A 19606-nucleotide genomic window follows, 5' to 3' on the forward strand; every position below is an offset into this window, starting at 1 on the left:
TGCACAGCTGTGTTGTTCTCCCCCCCCCCCCTTTCTTTCTTCTGGGTTGATAATGACAATTTCAAAGAAAAACTTTAATTAAAGATTTTATACGGAATAGCCAAAAGTAGAATAATAAGGAAAATGAGCATTGATGTGTTTATTGTAAGAGAAGCCCTTTTTCTTGGCTTCAGTTTCAAACATGTCCTCCTTAAATTTAAAATGAGTTGAGTGGTGGTGACAGAAAGGTGCCAGACGGACAGCAGTGGTGGCCGAGCCCTGCCTGTTCCTGCAGAGCCAAGACACCGGGGCAGCCAGAGCCCCCCGCCCCCTGCGTCTCGGTCTGCAGGCAGGCGGGTGGGGTGCCGTCCCCGACCCCCTCCTGCTGGAAACCAGGCGAGGGCCGTGGCTCTGAGGGAGGAGCCCGACAGGAAACAGCTACACAGGAACAGTTCGAATAGCATCTTGGGTTTACGGTAGCTTGCAGATGACCCTCTGGCCTGAGGACGCCTCTCCTTCCTCTGAGAAGGGCCTGGTCAGGGCCAGGCCTGGAGAAGAGCATTCTGCAGCCGGCGCAGGAATTCTGGGCTTAAGGGAGGAAGCGGGAGGCCTTTTCTCACCTCCTTTAAAGTCTGGGTGGTCGTATTTATTTGATTTCGCAGCTTTCCTTCCTGGAGCTCCAAGTGCTATAAAAAGAATTTTAAACAAAGAACTGCAGCGTAAGAAAAACATCCACCGTGAGCAGTTTATTGAACCATCTGAACTCAGTGGGGTACAAATATGAAGCAGTTTGATTCTCTGCTTCTCAAGCAGGCGCATCTGCCTCCCCCGGCCCCGACGGCTGTCCTGGGCGGGCCCCGCCCCAGGATCTCCGGCACCTTCAGGTGTCAGCAAGCCCGGGGGGGTTCGCTCGTCCAGCTTTCCTCCCCAGCCCAGATCAGCAGGTGCCGCTGCCCAGAGCCAGCCTCCCTCTCCTGTCGCTGCCGTCCTCCAAGGGGCACACAGGGAGTTTTTAGGACAGGGCTCGGGGACCTTGGAGCCATGTGGTTTCCCGGGGAGGAGAACCAGCTCCGGCGTCACCCCCTCTGGGCCTCCTCAGCTCCACTCCGGGTGGGGCGGGCCAGCTCCTGCTCTCAGGCTGCTTGCGCCCCTCGCCTGACAAGCAGCGCCCTGGGAGCAGGACTGCAAGCCTTCTGCCTTTCCTTTCCTTCCTTGAAAAGATGTTTAACACCGTTTTAAAGCTTACTTTCCATTCAGTTATTATGAAATATTGGCAGTATTCCGCCTGTTGTACAATACACCCTTGAGCCTGGCTCACAGCCGACAGGTTGTGCCTCCTACTCCCCCACCTCTCTGGTGCCCTTCCCTCCACCCCGGTGACCACTGCTTTGCTCTCTGTATCTGTGAGTCTGCCTCTTTTTTTTTCCTTATATTCACTAGTTTGTTGTGTTTTTTAGATTCCACATAAAAGTGATATCATACAGTATTTGTCTTTTTCTGTCTGACTTATGTCACTTAGCATAATGCCCTCCAAGTCCATTCATATTGCTGCACATGGCAAAATTTCATTCTTTTTTATGGCTGAGTAGTATTCCAGTGTCTGTGGGTGTATACATCACATCTTCTTTTTTTTTTTTTTTGTCTTTTTGTTGTTGTTGTTGTTGCTATTTCTTGGGCCACTCCCGAGGCATATGGAGGTTCCCAGGCTAGGGGTTGAATCGGAGCTGTAGCCACCGGCCTACGCCAGAGCCACAGCAACGCGGGATCCGAGCCTCGTCTGCAACCTACACCACAGCTCACAGCAACGCCGGATCCTTAACCCACTGAGCAAGGCCAGGGACCGAACCCGCAACCTCATGGTTCCTAGTCAGATTCGTTAACCACTGTGCCACGACGGGAACTCCTACATCACATCTTTTTTATCCATTCGTCTGTTGATGGACAGATTGCTTCTACATCTTGGCAATTATAAGCAATGGTGCTATGAACATTGGGGTGCATATATCTTTTTGAATTAGAGTTTTTGCTTTTTGGGAATATATTCCCGGGAGTGGGGCTGCTGGGCCATATGGTAGTTCTGGTTTTATTGTTTTAGAAACCCTCGTACTGTTTTCCATGGTATGGGAAACTACCAATTTCCATTCCCACCAACAGCATACCTCCCTTTTCTCCACATCCTTGTTAACATTTGTTATTTGTGTCCTTTTTTTTTTTCTTTGCTTTTTAGGGCCATACCTGCAGCATATGGAAATTCTCAGGCTAGGAGTCGAATCAGAGCCGCAGCTGCCCGCCTGCACCACAGCCACAGCAACACGGCATCCAAACCGTGTCTTCGACCTACACCACAGCTCAAGGCAATGCTGGATCCCCAACCCACTGAGCAGGGCCAGGGATTGAACCCATATCCTCATGGATACTAATTGGATTCATTTCTGCTGAGCCATGAAGGGAACTCCCTATTTGTGTTCTTTTTGGGGATAGCCATTCTGACAAGTGTGAGGTGATACCTCATTGTAGCTTCGGTTTGCGTTTCCCTGATGTTTAGTGATGTTGAGCATCTTTTCATGTGCTTATTGGCCATCTGCATTTCCTCTTTGGAAAAATGCCTATTCAGTTCTTCTGTCCATTTGTTAATTGAGTTGTTTGCTTGGTTTTTTTTGGGGGGGGTTGAGTTATGTGAGCTATTTATGTATGTTCAATAATAATCCCTTCTGGGTCATATTGTTTGCAAATATTTTCTCCCATTCAGTAGGTTGTCTTTTCATTTTGTCGGTGGCTTCCTTGGCTGTGCAAAAGCTTTTGAGTCTGATTAGGTCCTGTTTGTTTATTTTTGCTTTTAGTTTCTTCACTTTAGGAGACAGAGCCAAAAAACATTGTTGCGACTTATGTCAAAGTGTGTTCTGCCTATGTTTTCCTGAAGGAGTTTCATAGTATCCAGTCTTACATTTAGGTCTTTAATTCATTTTGAGTTTATTTTTGTATACAGTATTAGAGAATGTTCTAATTTCATTCTTTATATGTAGCTGTCCAGTTTTCCCAGCACAGCTTATTGAAGACACTGTCTTTTCTCCATTGTATATTTTGCCTCTTTTGTCATAGATTGACCATAAGTGCTTTGTGGGTTTATTTGGGGGCTCTCTATCCTATTCCATTGATTTATGGGTATGTTTTTGTATCAGTGCCATACTGTTTTGATTATTGCAACTTTGTAGTCTAGTCTGAAGTCACGAGCACAACTCCTCTAGCTCTGTTTTCCTTTGTCAAGATGGCTCTTCAGGGTCTTTTGTGTTTCCGTACGAATTTTAAAATGATTTGTTCTAGGTCTGTGAAAAATGCCATTGGTATGTTGATAGGGACTACATTGAATCTGCAGATGCCTTGGGTAGTATAGTCATTTTAACAACATTGATTCTTCCAATCCAAGAGCATGATATATCTTTCCGTCTTTGTATTATCTCCTATTTCTTTCATCAGCATCTTACAGTTTTCAGAATACAGGTCATTTGCCTCCCGAGGTAGGTTTATTTCTAGGTATTTTACTTTTATTTTATTTGGCTGCACCTGCATTATATGGTAGTTCCCAGGCCAGGGATTAAATCCAAGCCACAGCTGTGACCTATGCTACAGCTGTGGCAATGCTGGATCCTTAGCCCACTGCGCCAGGCCAGGGATTGAATCTGCACCTTTACAGTGACCTGAGCCACTGCAGTTGAATGCTTAATCCACTGTGCCAGGGAGGGAACTCTGGCATTTTATTCTCTTTGATGCAATGATAAATGGGATTATTTCCTGAATTTCTCTCTCTGATACTTTGTTATTAGCTTTCTACCTTTCTTTCTTTTCTTTTCTTTTTTCTTTTTCTTTTTTGGCCACCCAGTGGCATGTGGAGTTCCTGGGCCAGGGGTCAGATCTGAGCCGTAGTTGTGACCTAAGCCACAGCTGTGGCAGTGCTGGATCCTTGACCCACTGTGCTGGGCCGAGGATTGAACCTGTATCCCAGGGCTCCCAAGATGCTGCCTCATCCTGTTGTGCCACAGTGGGAACTCCATAGCCTTCTACCTTTCTTGGTCTCCACTTAACCCATGGACAATTCACAATGCCATCACACAGTGCTATCCCTGCCAACAGTAGGCATGCAGACTGCTCTAATCTGCCCCTCCCGCTCTGCTATCTCTGTTCAGTTCTCAGTTCCTTTCCCCTGGAAGGTGAAGAGTAGATCACTGTGAGTCCACAGAATGACATGCCTATATGCCCTTCTGCAGGCACCTGTTCTGTCTGCCCAAGGATTTCCTTGGCTTACCAAAGCCTTTTCCTTATGAATGTTGCAGTCACCCATCCCTCCCTCCAACTGCTCATCCATCAATTTATCTACCATTCATCTGTCCTTCTATCTGTCCGTCCATCCATCCATCCATCCATCCATCATCCATCCACCCGTCATCCATCCATCCATTCATCATCCATCCATTATCCATCTACACATCCATCCATTCACCCATCTATCCATCATCCATACCTTCATCCACGTAACAGATATTCATCAATCCAGGCCCTGTTCTTGGCCCTGGGCTCTTGTCCACTCAGGACCTTCTGCCCTCTTAAGGCTTCCATGAACTTAGGCTGGGAGTGGGGAAGTGTGGGAGATAGAGGAGTTGACTAGGATGGGGGAGTAGTGCCGGTTGAGCCTCTTGCTGCTCCCCAGCTTGCATGTGGTCATCTGGTTATTTATGTCTCTGTCCTGAGCCTTTGGTTCTGATCAGCAATTCCTATCATACCACCGTCTAGTGAGTATGTCCCTGGGAGGCACCTGCACATGTGAGCTCAGTTCGTCTTTAGCCATTGACACGGTGCCCTCACCCACCCCATCTCACAGATGAGGAAGCTGAAGTCGGGAGGGTACTGTCCCAAGGCTACCGGAGCGTAGTCGCCAGGACACTTCCTGTGGTCCTGGGTGGCAGCTGCCGCGTCTGGAGGGGGTTCCTCTCCCCACTCCCTCCTTGGCTTTACTCCTCAGGGCCACATTTTCTGCTTCTCGGGGTGGCACTTGTGAGTCTGCCCTCCATGAATTCATCTCCATCTTTACAGCAGTGTTTTAATTTGATTTTGCTCCTATCACTTTGTTTTTCCGTCATCACCTCCTCCTTTTTTACTTTCCGCCACTGTGAAAGGAGGCGTTTTCCCCCTCTTTTCTTGAAATGTTAATTGAACGAGGCCTGGTTTGATTGGCCATGCTTCAGAACTTTAAGGCTCTCTGTCCTGCTTTTTCCTAGCCCTGCATCCAGGTGGAAGAATCTAGCTTTTTCAGCGTATCTTCATGGTGGGTCCCTTCCCTAGGTTGCTTCTTAATCAGGGCCCAGGGCTCGGCCATCTCCCAGCTGGGGCTCTGAGGCCAGGGAGAGGGTCAGATGCTGCCCTTCTCTTGGGGTCTGGGATGCTGCACTGGGGGCCTCGGGGGTCTTGTGGGGGCTGGCGCAGGGCTCAGAGCCAGCCGGGGGCCCCTGCTGCCCAGATGGGGCGGGACTGAGCTGGCGCAGGAGAGGGGAGCGTGGGGGGGAAGAGACTTTGGGGCAGCGTCTTCAGAGCCTCAGGCCATTTCCTGGCTCCTGAGTCTTTGACGCAAAGCCTTTTACCTTTAGCAAAGTGTACCTATTGTTTTGGTTTTCCTCTTAAATCCTTAATGCTTCTCGCTTCTGTGCACCCAAAGCTGACCTGACACCCACCACCCCCTCAGGTGTAATGCGGGGTGTGGGGGACCGGGTGGAACAGGGGTCGCGAGCCTCTTCTGGGGAGATGGTAACTATTTGTGTCTCGGTGGCCAGAGTGTTCAGTCTGACGCCTCAACTCTGCCTGTGTAGGGAGCGGCCCAGGCGGCTTCGTTTGCAGAAGGGAAGGGTGTGGCTGGGCGCCAATAAAATTTACTTTTGGATCCTGAAATCTGAAACTCACGTAACTTTCATGTGTCACAAAATATCCTTCCTTGATTATTTTCAACCACTTAAAAATGTAAAAAGCATTCTTAGCTTGCAGGCATACAAAACCAGGCAGCAGGCAAGAGTTTGCAGCACCTGGAACACAGGAAGCTCGGCCCCCACAGGCACTGGAGCCCGGCCAGCAGAGCACCTTTCCCAGGCTGGGCTCGGGGCTTGGGACTCGGGACTGGGGGCTCAGGGCTCTGGGCACTGGCAGGGCGGGAGCACGCTTTCCTTTCTGAGAAGTGGGATTTGGAAGGAGGCCCTTCTCCTTTTGGGAGCTGGCAGCATTTTCCCTCTCTGTGGGTCTGCCCTCTCTAGCCCTACCTCCGGAGAAGCAGCAGAGGACAGAAGGAGATGGAGCGTCTGGAGAGCAGGGCCGGGCAGGGAGTGGGGACCTCCCCTGCTGGGGCGCATGGGGTGCCCTTTCAGACTCCACGCTGTCCAGATGGAGGTCAGGGAACCAGGGTGGGGAGGGAGTCAGGAAGGCCAGGGGAGAAGGTGCCGGTCTGCCCCAGAGCGCACAGGGCAGGGCCAGGAGGGCGTGTGGATAGCGACACGGCTGTGGACTCACCGTGCAAATATTCATGAGCGTCCACTCTGTCCAGGGACTGCTTGAAGCCCGAGGGTACAGTGAGGAAACCAGATATGCTCCCCCCCCCCGCGGCATTTGCATTTCAGTGAGAGAAAGAAGACAGTAAGCAGAAACGGAAAGAAAGGTGGATCCGTCCACATCCGGGCGTGGGTGGTGGGTGTGTGCAGGTCCTCGGGAAGGCCTCTCAGAGCAGGTGGCCCGAGTCCGAGACCCACATGAGGGAGCCGTCGGGTGGAGGAAGCCAGCCACACACAAGCCTTGAGGGGTGAGCTGGCGCGGGGTGTGCGAGCTGCGCGGGGAGGCCAGGTCGCTGGAGCCAGGCAGGGGCTGAGGCTGGCAGGTGGGGGGTCAGGTCGTCCAGGGCTCCCAGCGGCCGACTGGAGGGGGCAGATGCCCTGGGGGCCGGTGAGGGGCAGGCGTTCAGCGTGACTGGAGCCCTGAGGCCTGGGGGCTGCGAGCCGGAGCTGCGCTGCGGGAGCAGGAGGCTCGGCATCGGGGGGGCCCCGAGGCAGACTCGTCCCAGTTGGACTCAAGGGCAAGTGTCCAGCAGGCCTAGAAAGGAGCTGGCTGGGCCCCACTGTCGGGTTCCTCGCCTTCCTGCTTCCTCTCCCCCGGCTCCCTTTGCCGGGAGGGAGGCAGGCGGCGGAGGCAGGGCAGGGTCCTTTGATGCCTTTGTGCTGTTTCTTTCTCGTCACGTGGGGACAAGTCTTCTCACCGCGGCCCTAACTCCGGTGCCTCTGATGAGCCTCACCATCTGCGGCGCCGTCTAGATCTTGCCAAACTTCAGTCTGACAAATGATAAGAAACTTGGAGACATACCTCTGGTGGGTGTGAGTTCTGTGCCAGGTTTGCTGTTCCCGGCTTTCCGCGCCCGAGATCCATATGGGTTTTGCTTTGGGTTTTAAAAAAGCGCATCGCCTCATGTCCTCGCGTCTTACCAGAAGAGGTGAATCAGGACTTGGCAGCAGAACAAGGGGCTGAGATTCGCGGTGTTTTGGGCCACGGGCACAAGCGCTCCCTGTGGCTGGGGCCCCGCTCTGTTAGACACAGCGATGGGGCTGAGGGTGGGCAGGGCGCGGGTGTCACCCGCCTGTGCCGTCCGCTGGTCCCCGCTTGGTACGCCCGGTTCTGAGTGTTAAGATCACGTCCGCCGCTGGAAGCGGGCGTGTGTACACAGTTCAGCACAGGGCTCTGCGCGTAGCAAACAGCCTGTGAATACATGTTCCATCACCGTGTTGTTGTGAGATCTCTATTACACGGAACGCGATGGGTAGTACCCTCAGGATTGGCCCCAGGAGGTGTGTGAAGACTCTAACCAGGCTTCCTCAGACTGCGGCTTGATTCCAAGCTGGTGGAAAGAGGTGGAGTCATTCCTTCATTCTCTTGAGCACATGCTTACGGAGCACGGACTCTGCCAGAGGCTGTTCTAGACCAGGGGGTGAAGCCGTGAACAGAACCCTGCTCCCAGGGAGCGGACATCCTGGAGGGAGAGACGGACGAGAAAGACGAGCATTAAGTCAGCTGGGGAGACGTCCTTTGAAGAAGATGATGGCGTTGGGGGTGGGGTCCTGCCTTCTGCAGGGGTCAGGGAAGGCCGAGACCCGCCGGAAGGAGGGAGGGGCCGGTGGGGAAGGACATCCAGGCAGAAGGAACAGCAAATGCAAAAGCCTTGAGGCAGGAGGAGGCTGGCTGGCATCCAGGAGGAGCGGAGTCCAGTGTGGCCTGAAAGCAAAGATCCAGGGGACGGGTAGGGGCTGAGGCAGGTGAGCCACCCAGAGCCAGTGGGGCCCTCGCCTGTGACCTGAAGGGGCTGGGAGCAGAGGGGTCTCCCTCAGCCTCATGATTAAACAGGACGCCCCGGCGGCTGTGCAGAGACTCAGCTGTGGAGTCGGCGTGGACACAGGGGACCAACTGCAAGGCCATTCTCCAGCCTGGCCCGTGGGGCGTGAGGCGGAGAGACAGAGCTGGATTCTGGAAACATTTGGAAGGGAGGGCTGTTGGGCTCTTGGGCTCTTGGGCTAGGCTGGACATGGACGGGAGACGGGAAGTGGCAGGACGGCCCTGCTGTAGGGGGACCAGGAGGCTGAGGGAGGGGCAGGCTGGGTCTGGGGAAGCCGGGATGTCTGTTAGGCTCTCACAGTGGAGGTCCCCGAGCAGGTGGACATGCTGAGAGCTCAGAGGAGAGGCCGGGGCTGGAGACGGACACCAAGAGTCATCAGCTGGTCATTAAGGGCCCAGGACTGGGCCGCTCGGGAGTGAGTGTGGTTAGAAAAGCCAGGAGACCCCAGGCCCGAGTCTGCAGGTGCCCAGAGTTCAGAGGCTGGCAGGTGAGGAGCGACCGGCGGGGACCAGAAGGAGCCTAAGCCAGAACGTGGAGGAGAGCCCGGGCAGGGCGTGCGTCCAGGAAGAAGGGGCGGCCAGCTGGGCGGAGGGCTGATGCGAGCACAGCGAGATGGGCCCCAGGAGCTGCCCTGCGTGGCAAGGTCACCCTGACAGGGTCACAGTTGCTGTGACGTGACGGGGACCAAACCGACCGGGTGTGGGGGAGGCACATCGGGGACAGAAAACACAAAGGGATTGATTTCTGCAGAAAGGAGGCGGCGGGAAGGGTGGGCTCATCTTGGGGGTGAGCGCAGAGTCCGGACCTCAGGGCGGGTTGCCAGGGCCCACGGGTGAGAGTGTTGGGGTCATGCGTGTCCTGCAGCCAGTGTCCCGGAACGGCCGGGAGGCCAGTCCCTGGGTGTGGAGGCAGACGGGCTGGGGATGTCGGGGAGCTTCGGGCCATTGCCTTCCAGTTGCTTCTGCGTCCCCTGTAAGGAGGAAGGTTATTAGCGGGAGGAAGGGGGAGGGGCGGGCAGCAGGCCGTCTGGTGGGGCTGTGGGGGGACCAAGCCGGGATTACCACACATGCCTTGCTGGTGGGGCTGGTGGTCTCGAGCCAGGGGACCCAGGGAAGTGCTTGAGGCCCATCTTTTCCAGCCACCTCAGGTGCTCAGAATAGGCGGTGAGCTGGATTTGACCAGAGTTAGTCTCACCAAGACAGGGAGGTGCAAGGGGAGGAGGGGCAGGTGGGCACCCGGCAGGAGTGGCTGTAAAGGAGGACGCGAGCGGGGTGGGAACAGCATCCAGAGCGGCAGGTGGGGTCCTGGAGGGGAGAAGGCTGTGGGGAGATCGGGGGAAGAAGCTGAGGAGGGGAGCGAGGGGTGTTTGGTTTGGGAGAGTGGCTGGTATTGGTGACAAGGGGTGAGTTTGCACAGGGAGAGGGGAGGGCCAGCAGCCGAGAGACTGCAAGTCAGGGGTCGTCTGTGTGGACGCCCCAAGAGGTGCTGGAGCGCGGGGCGGCGTGCAGGGGTGAACGTCCCCAGGTGTGAGGGGCAGGGGGGCCCCAGAGCAGCCAGGAGGAGCTGGGCAGGGGCCGACCTCTCACAGGCTCGGGGTGCCTCTGGGGTGATCCCTGAGGTGACCACTCCCGGCCCAGGCGGCAGGGGCTCCTTCTTTCAGACGGAGATGGTGAAGGGAGCGGCAGAGAGAGGGCGAGAAAATTGGGGGCAAACCTGGTCATCTTGGAGTCCTCCCTAAACTCCTCACTAGTCCCCTTGGGCCTGGGCTGGGCGTGGCTTTGACGTAGTACAGGACGTCAAGTCAGACCTCCCAGGACCCATCGCTCTTCCTCCACAGCCCCGCCGCCTGGCCCAGCTCCCTCCCTCCTAGCTCGGCTGCCCCCTCCTGCAGGGAGCCTCCCAGGTGTGTTGGGTGTTTGGCTATTGTCCCCATGGTTCCTACCTTGGTGAATGTTTACTTACATATCTTATCTTCTCTGTGGGCAGTGCGGTGCAGGGATGAACTTGAGCTTAAGCCCCGACATCATGAGCATCTGGCCTGGTGATGACGGATGAGTTGTCACCTCCCCCCCCCCCAGTTTCCTCTCCAAATGGGGAAACGGGCCTTCCTTCCCGTGGGTCGGGGGATCCAGTCGCGTGGCTCGGAGCTTGGCACACATGAGCCCCAGTGGGTATTCCTCTCCTTTACGTGCAAGAAGCTTAGGGCAGGGACACAGCTCCACGTCTCCACGGGGCCTAACCGAATGCCTTTCATATCCGTGCACGCAATAAACAGGCTTTGGTGAATGTGGGAAACATTGCTGTAAAACTTTCCTGTCGTAGCCTTTAAAAATTCAGAGATTGAAATATACACTCCTATTTTTCAGCTCCTAGTAAAAATAGTTTGCATATGGCTGTGAAAAATAAAAATTGTACAAGTCCAGCTATATGCCAGAGCTAAAGTATCAATTAACCAAAAAAGATCTTTCATATGGCTCTAAAAGGGAATGAATTGTGTATGAGACTTAACTGCCTCACATCAGAAAAACTTACTAAACCATTTACAGAGAAAATTGCTTTGGAAACATTCAATAAATGTAAAGCGTCCTTTTCCCCATAGATGTGTCATTTTGCAATACCTATGGCTGTGAGGCTTTGAAAACAGTTTATTTTACAAGAAGTATTTAAACACGGTCCCCCCACCCCCTTTTTTTTTAAATTACCATCTTGATTGTGAACCCTGGATCTTTTGACTTCTCCTAAACCACTTTTCGTACACAGATTTTCAAAAACATTCACACCGTCGCCAAAGCCTTCAAGCTCCTCGACGTCAACAAGACGGGCCTGGTCCAAGCCCGCGAGCTGAGGAGGGTTCTGGAGACCTTCGGCGTGACGATGCGGGACCGTGAGTACAAGCAGTAAGTGCGCGCCCCCGGCTGCGGGGAGAGAGGGCTCGGGGGAGCCCGGCGCCCAGCTCGAGGCGCGGCCTGCCGGGTGCGCTGGACCCAGGCCTCGTCCCCGCTCCCGCCTTCTCCGGCTCGACTCTTTTTGAAAGAGGAGGTCACTAGGCCTTGCTCCCTGTTGGTGGGGCTCCCGCGAGTCCCCCCAAGTGCGGGCTGATGGCTGTCATTCCGCAAGGACCCTCGGGCGCGAGTCACCTGGCCGGCCGCTTTGAGCACATCCCGTTCTTGGAGTCCTCCATCCATCGCCAGCCGGGCCTCTCTGCCTGCCTGGCCCCTCGCCCACCCTCGCCCACCCCCGAGGGCTTGGCTTCACAGTCGACTGTTACTCAGAGCCCCGGGTTAGGGCAGGAACGAAACATTTCGGGATTTCTCCCGTCAGCGGACGTGCTCCCTGCTGGCTCTCCGTCCTGATGGGATAGGAGAACCTGTACTTGCCTCCGGGGACCCTTGTCGCTGAGGTTGGGGCGGGCACGGCTGCAGGGGGACCGGGAACAACCGAACATTAAGTGGCTTCATGGCGTTCGAAAGCCGCCGCCACCTGCTCCTGACTCGAGGGCAGAGATGGAGGCCTGCACAGACATTGTTTTGAGCCTCCAATCAACTCCCGATCATTTAGAAGAAGCCAAATGTTCAGCTTCTGTGGCTACTTGAGTTTTGAATAGAAGCCACTAGAAGAGGGCCCATGTTTGAGTTAATTTAGACGGCCCTCAGCCAGGGGGTAGACGTCCTCTTCCTGCCTTTCCCCACTTTTCTGAGCATCCTCCAGGCCGTGAACAAAACACCCAGCCTGATTTTTTTCACCCTGAGCCGAAGCGTCTCCCATGACACCGCAGTTACAAATCGCGATGAAAACGCGTTGTGGTGGTTGTCTACATAGCGGGATGGAGGCTGCGTCGCTTCTGCAGGCGCTGGACTTTGCTCCTCCGGCAAGGAAGCCTAGTGGGCGTGTGCCAGTGTCAGGGGCACTGCAGGGTCGGAAAAGCAAGGGGACTTTTAAAAAATGGATATCTCTGAGGCGTTGGGATATTTTCTTCTTTTTTTCCTCTTTTATAACCCACCTCAGAATATAAAAGACATAATAGATGTTTTAATTTTTACATCTTTCCAACTGGGAAAATGTCCAGAATAAGATCCAAACAAAACAAATTAAATAATTTTGTGCACGCAATTATAGAACAGAAGCAACACTCTTCTAAAACAGGCAATCAAAAAACAAAACAGTGTTTTATTTGACAATAAACCTTGTGTTTGGCGCTGCAGTCTCCAACCTAGTAAATCTATAAAAAATGTTACTGTCTGTTTCCCCATCTCGCAAGTATTGAATAATAAAGAACTCCACAAATTTTTATTTGAGCTTTTTTTTTTGAAGCCTCAAAAACAATAGTGTTTGCATGATAAGGCTCGAGGAATTTAACATAATGGAACTGCTTTCCTGTAGGACAGAGACGCGGAAGATCAAAAGTAGACCATTTCTTCAATTGCTTTAATGCTTTTCTTATTGAAGCTCAAGAATACACCCTTTCCTTGAGAAGCTGCTTCAGTATTAGCTTTGCCTTTTTAGTGTTTGAGCAGGAAACACAATGCTGTTTTGAATCCTCTCTTTTATCTAACAGCTTTCTGTTTAATAGCAGCCTTCCGAGCGCGGGGAGGTAGGAATGGCCTGGACTTGGCCGTCAGGCGTGTGCGCGGTCAGGCCTGTGTCTGCCCTCCCCAGCTCGGAGCCTTGGGGAGACCCTGGGTCTCTCTGAAACCCAGCTCTCTCTCTCGGAGAAATGGGCAGATAGCAGGTGCTTGTTTCACGGAGATGCTGCCGTATCATAGATTCCACACCTGCCCTTTACTCCTCTTTCCTTCCTTCCTTCCTTCCTTCCTTCCTTCCTTCCTTCCTTCCTTCCTTCCTTCCTTCCTTCCTTCCTTCCTGTCTTCTTTCTCTCTTTCTTTCTGGCTGCCCCACGGCATATGGAGTTCCCGGGCCAGGGGTCAGATGTGAGCCGCCGTTTTGACCTACACCACAGCTGTAGCCATGCCAGATCCTTTAACCCGATGTGCCGGGCCGAGAATCAAGCCTGTGTGCGGCCTGGCACTACAGAGATGCCGCTGATCCTGTTGTGCCACAGCGGGAACTCCGCGAATGCCCTTTGGTCTTTCAGAAACAGCTCTCTCTAGGCTGCAGAAGACGACCCAGGCCGTGGGCTTAAGCAGCAAGGGAGAGGTGATGGCCAGCTTCTAGCTTAACCAGACTGTCCCCAGACCCACGGAGGGCCTTCTTCCTTTCCCATCTCACAACACCCTACCTTCCACTGCCCTGCAGGGCAGTGTATTTGCTTTTTTGTTTGTTCTTTTTTTTTGTGGGGGGAGGCTGTTCCCATGGCATGAGGAAGTTCCCGGGCCAGGGATTAACCCTGCACCACAGCAGTGACCGGAGCCACAGCACATTTAAAGGTGTCTGTTTTTGGAGTTCCTGTGGTGGTGCAGTGGAAATGAATCCAACTAGGAACCATGAGGTTGCAGTTTGATCCCTGGCCTCGCTCAGTGGGTTGGGGATCATCGCGTTGCCATGAGCTGTGGTATAGGCCAGCAGCTGTAGCTGGGAACTTCTGTGTGCCTTGGGTGTGGCCCTAAAAAGCAAAACAAAAACAAACAAACAAAAAAAACAAACCCAAAGCAAAAAAACTGTCCATTTTTTATAAATGTAATAATGCAAAAATTATCTAGAAGATCATTTATCAAATGGCAGATTTGAATAATAGAAATTTAGTTTTAGGAAGAAAAAAGACTTCATACATTCTATTTATCTGGACCCTTAACCCGCTGAGCCACCAGGGAACTCCCAGGACAGGGTATTTGAATCCAGGTAAAATGATTAATGAATAGCCTTGATAAACAAACAAACAAATAAGCAACAAACTCTGTAAGGTCAGCCTGCTGCCTGGGCAGATGCGTGAAGCCCAAGGCCGGTCCCAGGTGGTGATGCTGGATTGGTTTATGGGGCAATTGGCATCATTCCCTTTGCCCCTGAGGTCAGCCTTCTCACGGGACCAGCGGGCACTGGGTGTCTGTACACATGTGAGTTCTCCTGTCCAAGTTCAGGTCCCTGGGACGAGGGCCTGGGTTGCTGCATCTTAGGGATGCTTCTGTCTCCCCTGCCTTGATTCTTGTTTAAAAAGAAAAAAGAACAAGCCTTTTGAGATACTGCGTCCTTGGGAAGAACTGAGGCTTCCTTTCTGAATTTTATCTGTAGGAAGGATTCCCACGGAGTCCTGTCTGTTCTTGGTGGATGTGCAGCGGGCATCAGGGATGAGGGTGTGCTAGGCATTAGGAAAGGTCAGCATTCCCTCAGGAGCGGGTACCAGCTTGAAGGACCGGGGCCGCATTGCAGAGAACAGAGGCGTCGGTGACAAGAGTTTGGTCACTCTCCTGACATTTTCCTGGCATCACAGAGGAGCCGAGACTTTTTGCAGGATATGGCAACTCAAAGAGGAACACGTTAGATGCCGCCTTTGGGTCCTTGTGCTTACAGCTTCTTTTTGCCAGGCAGAGACTATGGGTGAAAGATGGAGCTATTTAGGGAGTAGCAGTGTTCACACCTGGCAGCTATCATGTCTCAAGATAATTTTTCTTGTTAGAACAATAGGCAAGATTCATCAAAGTGGAAAAAAAAAAGAAGGTAGGCATTGAGATGAATGCATGACACGGCTCTTTGTTAAATTTGGAAAACAGAAAAATAACAAATACTTTAAGTGATAATTACTAAATTTTTAGAAAGCAGCGTGAAATTAGATAATTATAGAAACCAACACATATGGAGATAATATAACCAAACATTTAAAAACTGTCAATTTTTTATAAATGTAATAATGCAGAAATGATCTAGAAGACCATTTATCAAATGGCAGATTTGAATAATAGAAATTTCACTTTCGAAAGAAAAAAGAACCCAAACATTCTATGTATCTTAACTTCAAAAAAAAAGAGTATTTCAGTATCTTTCAGGGAGAGACATTGGTTAAGTGTTTTAATTTTTTCTCTTGTATGTAGAGAGCATAGATTTCTCCGAGAACACCCCCTGGCCCCCCGCCCCCCACCATTAACTGCTTTAAAACGTGGTGCCATCCTGGGCACGGCTTCTGTCTGTGAAATGATGTACTTGGTCAAGAAGCGGGGCTATACCCCCCCCCAACTCTAGAGTTCTCTGATTATAGAAATTCCATGCTGACTCATGGCTCAGATGCATTCCCCCCAGTTATTAAAGGAAGCAGGACCAGCTTTTGCTGTCTGAACACAGCGGTGACCCCATGCGCCCCATCAGAGAAGGGAGAAGACCTTGGAGGTACAGGCAGGCGCGTCTCCTGCTGAGCCCGAGACGCCCGCCCGTTTGAATCCACGTGCAGCCTGGAGGCCGAGGGCCGGCATCTCCTCCCAATAGCTGTGCTTTTAACTAATTCATTCTTTAATTTTATTTTTAAATCGAAGTACAGCCGATTTACAGCACGGTGTTGGTTTCAGGCACCCCTGCATTTTTAAAATCTCACCGTAACACTCCCCAGGGTTTACTTCTTAATTCCAGCTCTGGCTGGAAACGCACATGAAAATGAATGCCGAGCCCAGCGCAAAGGCTGCCTGGGTAAAACCCCTCATCCTTTAGATTCTCTGTCTCATAACTTCTCCGTGCTTGACGAACGTTTCTATTTTAGGTTTGCAAAGCATTACAACGTTGATAAAGACACCGCGGTGGATTATAATGTTTTTTTGAAGAACCTCAGTACAAATAATGACTTGAACCTTAAACATGATGTGGGAAGTCAAGGTAAGTATCTTTTGAAGTACACAGATAAAGATTTCGGTGTCCTTTGGCAGGGTCGCGCCTCACCTGTGAATCTGTCCTGAGGAAACACTTTCCGATGGGAAAAAATGAATTATCCACAAAAATACTCATGGTATCCTTATATGTAAGAGAATTACCTAAATCTCAGCGTTCCCTTCGTGGCTCAGAGGAAACAAATCTGACTAGCATCCATGAGGGTGCAGGTTCGATCCCTGGCCTCGCTCAGTGGGTTAAGGATCTGGTGTTGCCGTGAGCTGCAGTGTAGGTCGCAGACGCAGCTCCGATCCCGCATTGCTGTGGCTGTGGTGTAGACCAGTGGCCACAGGCTCCAACTGAACCCCTAGCCTGGGAACCTCCATATGCTGCGGGTGCAGCCCTAAAAGAACAAAAAGACAAAAAGAAAAAAGAAAAGGAAAGATGTAAATCTCTAACAACAGGAACAGGGTTAAGTGAGTCACAGCATATCCTTGTGGCAAAATGTGCAGCCACGAGCAGCGAGTTCCGCGAGCTTGACGGTGACCTGGGGGCTGTATGTGCAATGTCACCGCGTGGCTGCAAGGAAGTGCCACGTTCAGATTATCTTTAAGCGCCACGTCTCTGGATGTTTGATTTTTTTCTGCTCCTTCTGCATTTTCAAACACCTTTTTTTTTGTCTTTTTGTTGTTGTTGTTGTTGTTGCTATTTCTTGGGCCGCTCCCGCGGCATATGGAGGTTCCCAGGCTAGGGGTCGAATCGGAGCTGTAGCCACCGGCCTACACCACAGCCACAGCAACGCAACTCGGGATCCGAGCCGCGTCTGCAACCTACACCACAGCTCACGGCAATGCCGGATCGTCAACCCACTGAGCAAGGCCAGGGATCGAACCCGCAACCTCATGGTTCCTAGTCGGATTTGGTAACCACTGCGCCACGACGGGAACTCCTCAAACACTTTTGATAATGAACATGTTATTTCCTTAAGGATGGGAAAGAATCTTAATCCAAAGGGGCAGATGGTTGAGTAGTTGGTGTGGTTGCACTGGACGCACACCGGCAGGGCTCACGCCGACAGGCAGCCTGGAGAAGGCAGCGTCTTCCCCGTCCCGCTGCTCTTGGTCTCGGCCTCCTGGATGTCATGCCTGTCGCGCGGCTCTGGAGCGAGCAGGGCTCCCGCTCCTCCAGGACAGATGTGGCGGAAGGCAGTCGGAGACCTGCCCTGCCCTGCCAGGCTCTTGGTGGTTCGAGACGAGCTTGCCTGGGGGCGGGGGGGGGGGGTCCCCACCGGGACTGGCTCACTCGAGCCAGGCTGTCACTGTCGGGTTTCTCTGGAATTCACTGCAGCAAATGCTCTTGGAGTCTCACTGTAATTCCCAGATCTGCCTGACTGGCAAACTTAAAAATGACACATTCTCAGGCTGCAGCTCAGTTTCATTCCAGGACTTGACTTTTCAAAGCCTTCCAGGTTTTGGAACTTACCCGACAGCCTGGCCTTCTGAGAATCCTTTTGTCTCTTACCTTTAGGTAGTCCACGTGCAAGCCCCTGAACGCCTAGGCCTTGCCCTGGGTGCAAAGCCAAGGAAAATGCTCTAACTTTAGCAAGTCTGTGTGCATGCGTCTGTGTGTGTGGTGTGTGTGTGTGGATATGTGGTGTGCGGATATATATATATATATATTTAATAGCACAGCTAAGACACAAAACAAGTCACAAAAAATTCAGATTTAAAAAACATCGACCTGTTGTGCTTTGTGTAGTTGCTTTGTTTGTAAACCTTAATTTTACTTCTCAACAACTTTGTGAGGTGGCTGATATCATCCCCCTTTTTTTTTTGTCTTTTTTGTCTTTTTGCCATTTCTTGGGCCGCTCCCTCGGCATATGGAGGTTCCCAGGCTAGGGGTCTAATCGGAGCGGTAGTCACCGGCCTACGCCAGAGCCGCAGCAACGCAGGATCCGAGCCGCGTCTGCAGCCTACACCACAGCTCACGGCAATGCCGGATCCTTAACCCACTGAGCAAGGACAGGGACCGAACCCGCAACCTCATGGTTCCTAGTTGGATTCGTTAACCACTGCGCCACGACGGGAGCTCCATCATCCCATTTTTTTAAGATGAGAACACTTGGACTCAAGGCCACTAAATGAATTTCCCAAAGTGACATAGCTAGTTTGCGGTGGAGCCAACATTTGAACGGTTCGGCTCCCAAACAAACGATTGCAATGCCTGTGAGAGAAGCCCATGATGCCGTGGTGTTCATAGGAGGATGAGGATGTCTGGTTCAGGAGCCCCTTTTGCAGGAGCAAGGTCCCTGGGGTGTGTGCGACAAGCCCCAGGTCCCCCTGAGAGCGTTCTGGTCCAGGGGCCCTTGGGGGGGACACGTTTAGTTGAAGCGTGGGCTGTGCCCTTAGCTCAAGCGGGATGGAAGGTGGTGTCCAGCCCAACGGGAGAGAACTTTCATCACAAGTTTATATACGCGATCGGATAAACTGTAACAATGGACCTCGCCCACTGAGCAGTTTGTTCCGTGCCAGGCACCAGGCAGGGCACGTTCCTGTCCTGTCTCTTGTCACGTTCCCCGCAGCCCTTGGGAGGCAGGTGCCAATGCTGACAAGTGAAACGACTGAAATAAGCGACCAGACCACTCCTGCACCCAGAAATAACCACCATCAGCATTCTTCCTGGCACATTTCCATGTGCAGCCACGGAAGGGAGCGCTGGATAGAGATGCCTTTCCAAAAAGGGGTTCTCGGAGAGGCTGTTTTATACACGTATTAATATTTACTCAAGGGTATCGGAAGACTAGAAATCGCTAGGACACTGAAGGAGATGTTGCCTGTGGCTTCTCTGGCTGCATGTCAGTGCCTTGTCACACGTGCCCCTTCAGAACACCACAGACTTGGATCCACGACCTTCTGGTTCTGAGTCTGCTGTGGGGGCGTCTGAGGCTGCCCGAGTTTGCTTGCTTATTGGGGATTTGCTTTTTCTAACTGGTTGCCTAAGAAATTCTTCGTTCCTGAATTTTGCTAGCAGAGCTAAGCAAAGTCCCGATGTTAAGCTTTCTGCATCAATTCTCCAGAACACACTCTATTTTCAATCTGAAAATCCAATTCTTTCTTCAAGGATTTTTTGTTTCTTTATTCTCTGGTAGCATTAGACATCTTCGAATAAATCTTCTGTTCTCTTTTCCAGATTACTTCAGTGATACAAATGATCCTTATGTTGAATTGTTTTTGTTTTTTTTTTTTTGTCTTCTGTATTGATTAAATTCTCTTGAAGTGTTTTATTCTCTTTGTTTTTTTCCTCTCTACGCACAAGAATCATCTTAGGTCTTTCAGCTATACTTGTAATTTGATTTTTGCTAAGGCCTCTGCTACTTCTTGCTGTGTCTACTTTATTTATTTATTACTTCTATAATGTTGTTTCCTTTGGCCTTTGTACTGTTTCCCCTCTCGTTGTTTTACTCTCTTGTTTTTGAACTCTTGT

General features: G+C 51.9%; 1 protein-coding gene across 4 annotated transcripts in view; it reads left to right on the top strand.

Moving 5' to 3' along the window:
• The window catches only part of EFCAB6 (EF-hand calcium binding domain 6), a 236080-nt gene that overhangs the window by 56968 nt on the left and 159506 nt on the right, over positions 1-19606 (top strand). For all 4 annotated transcript variants that reach the window (XR_007135738.1, XM_047786044.1, XM_047786045.1 and 1 more), the window contains exons 6-7: positions 11144-11280; positions 16020-16132. Coding sequence is in view for 3 of the 4 variants with exons in the window: in XM_047786044.1 (XP_047642000.1) it covers positions 11144-11280; positions 16020-16132 (250 nt within the window). In the remaining variant the exon portion in view is untranslated. The remainder of the gene's footprint in view (positions 1-11143; positions 11281-16019; positions 16133-19606) is intronic.

The sequence above is a fragment of the Phacochoerus africanus genome, chromosome 7, assembly GCF_016906955.1.
Source record: "Phacochoerus africanus isolate WHEZ1 chromosome 7, ROS_Pafr_v1, whole genome shotgun sequence".
Lineage (NCBI taxonomy): Eukaryota > Metazoa > Chordata > Mammalia > Artiodactyla > Suidae > Phacochoerus > Phacochoerus africanus.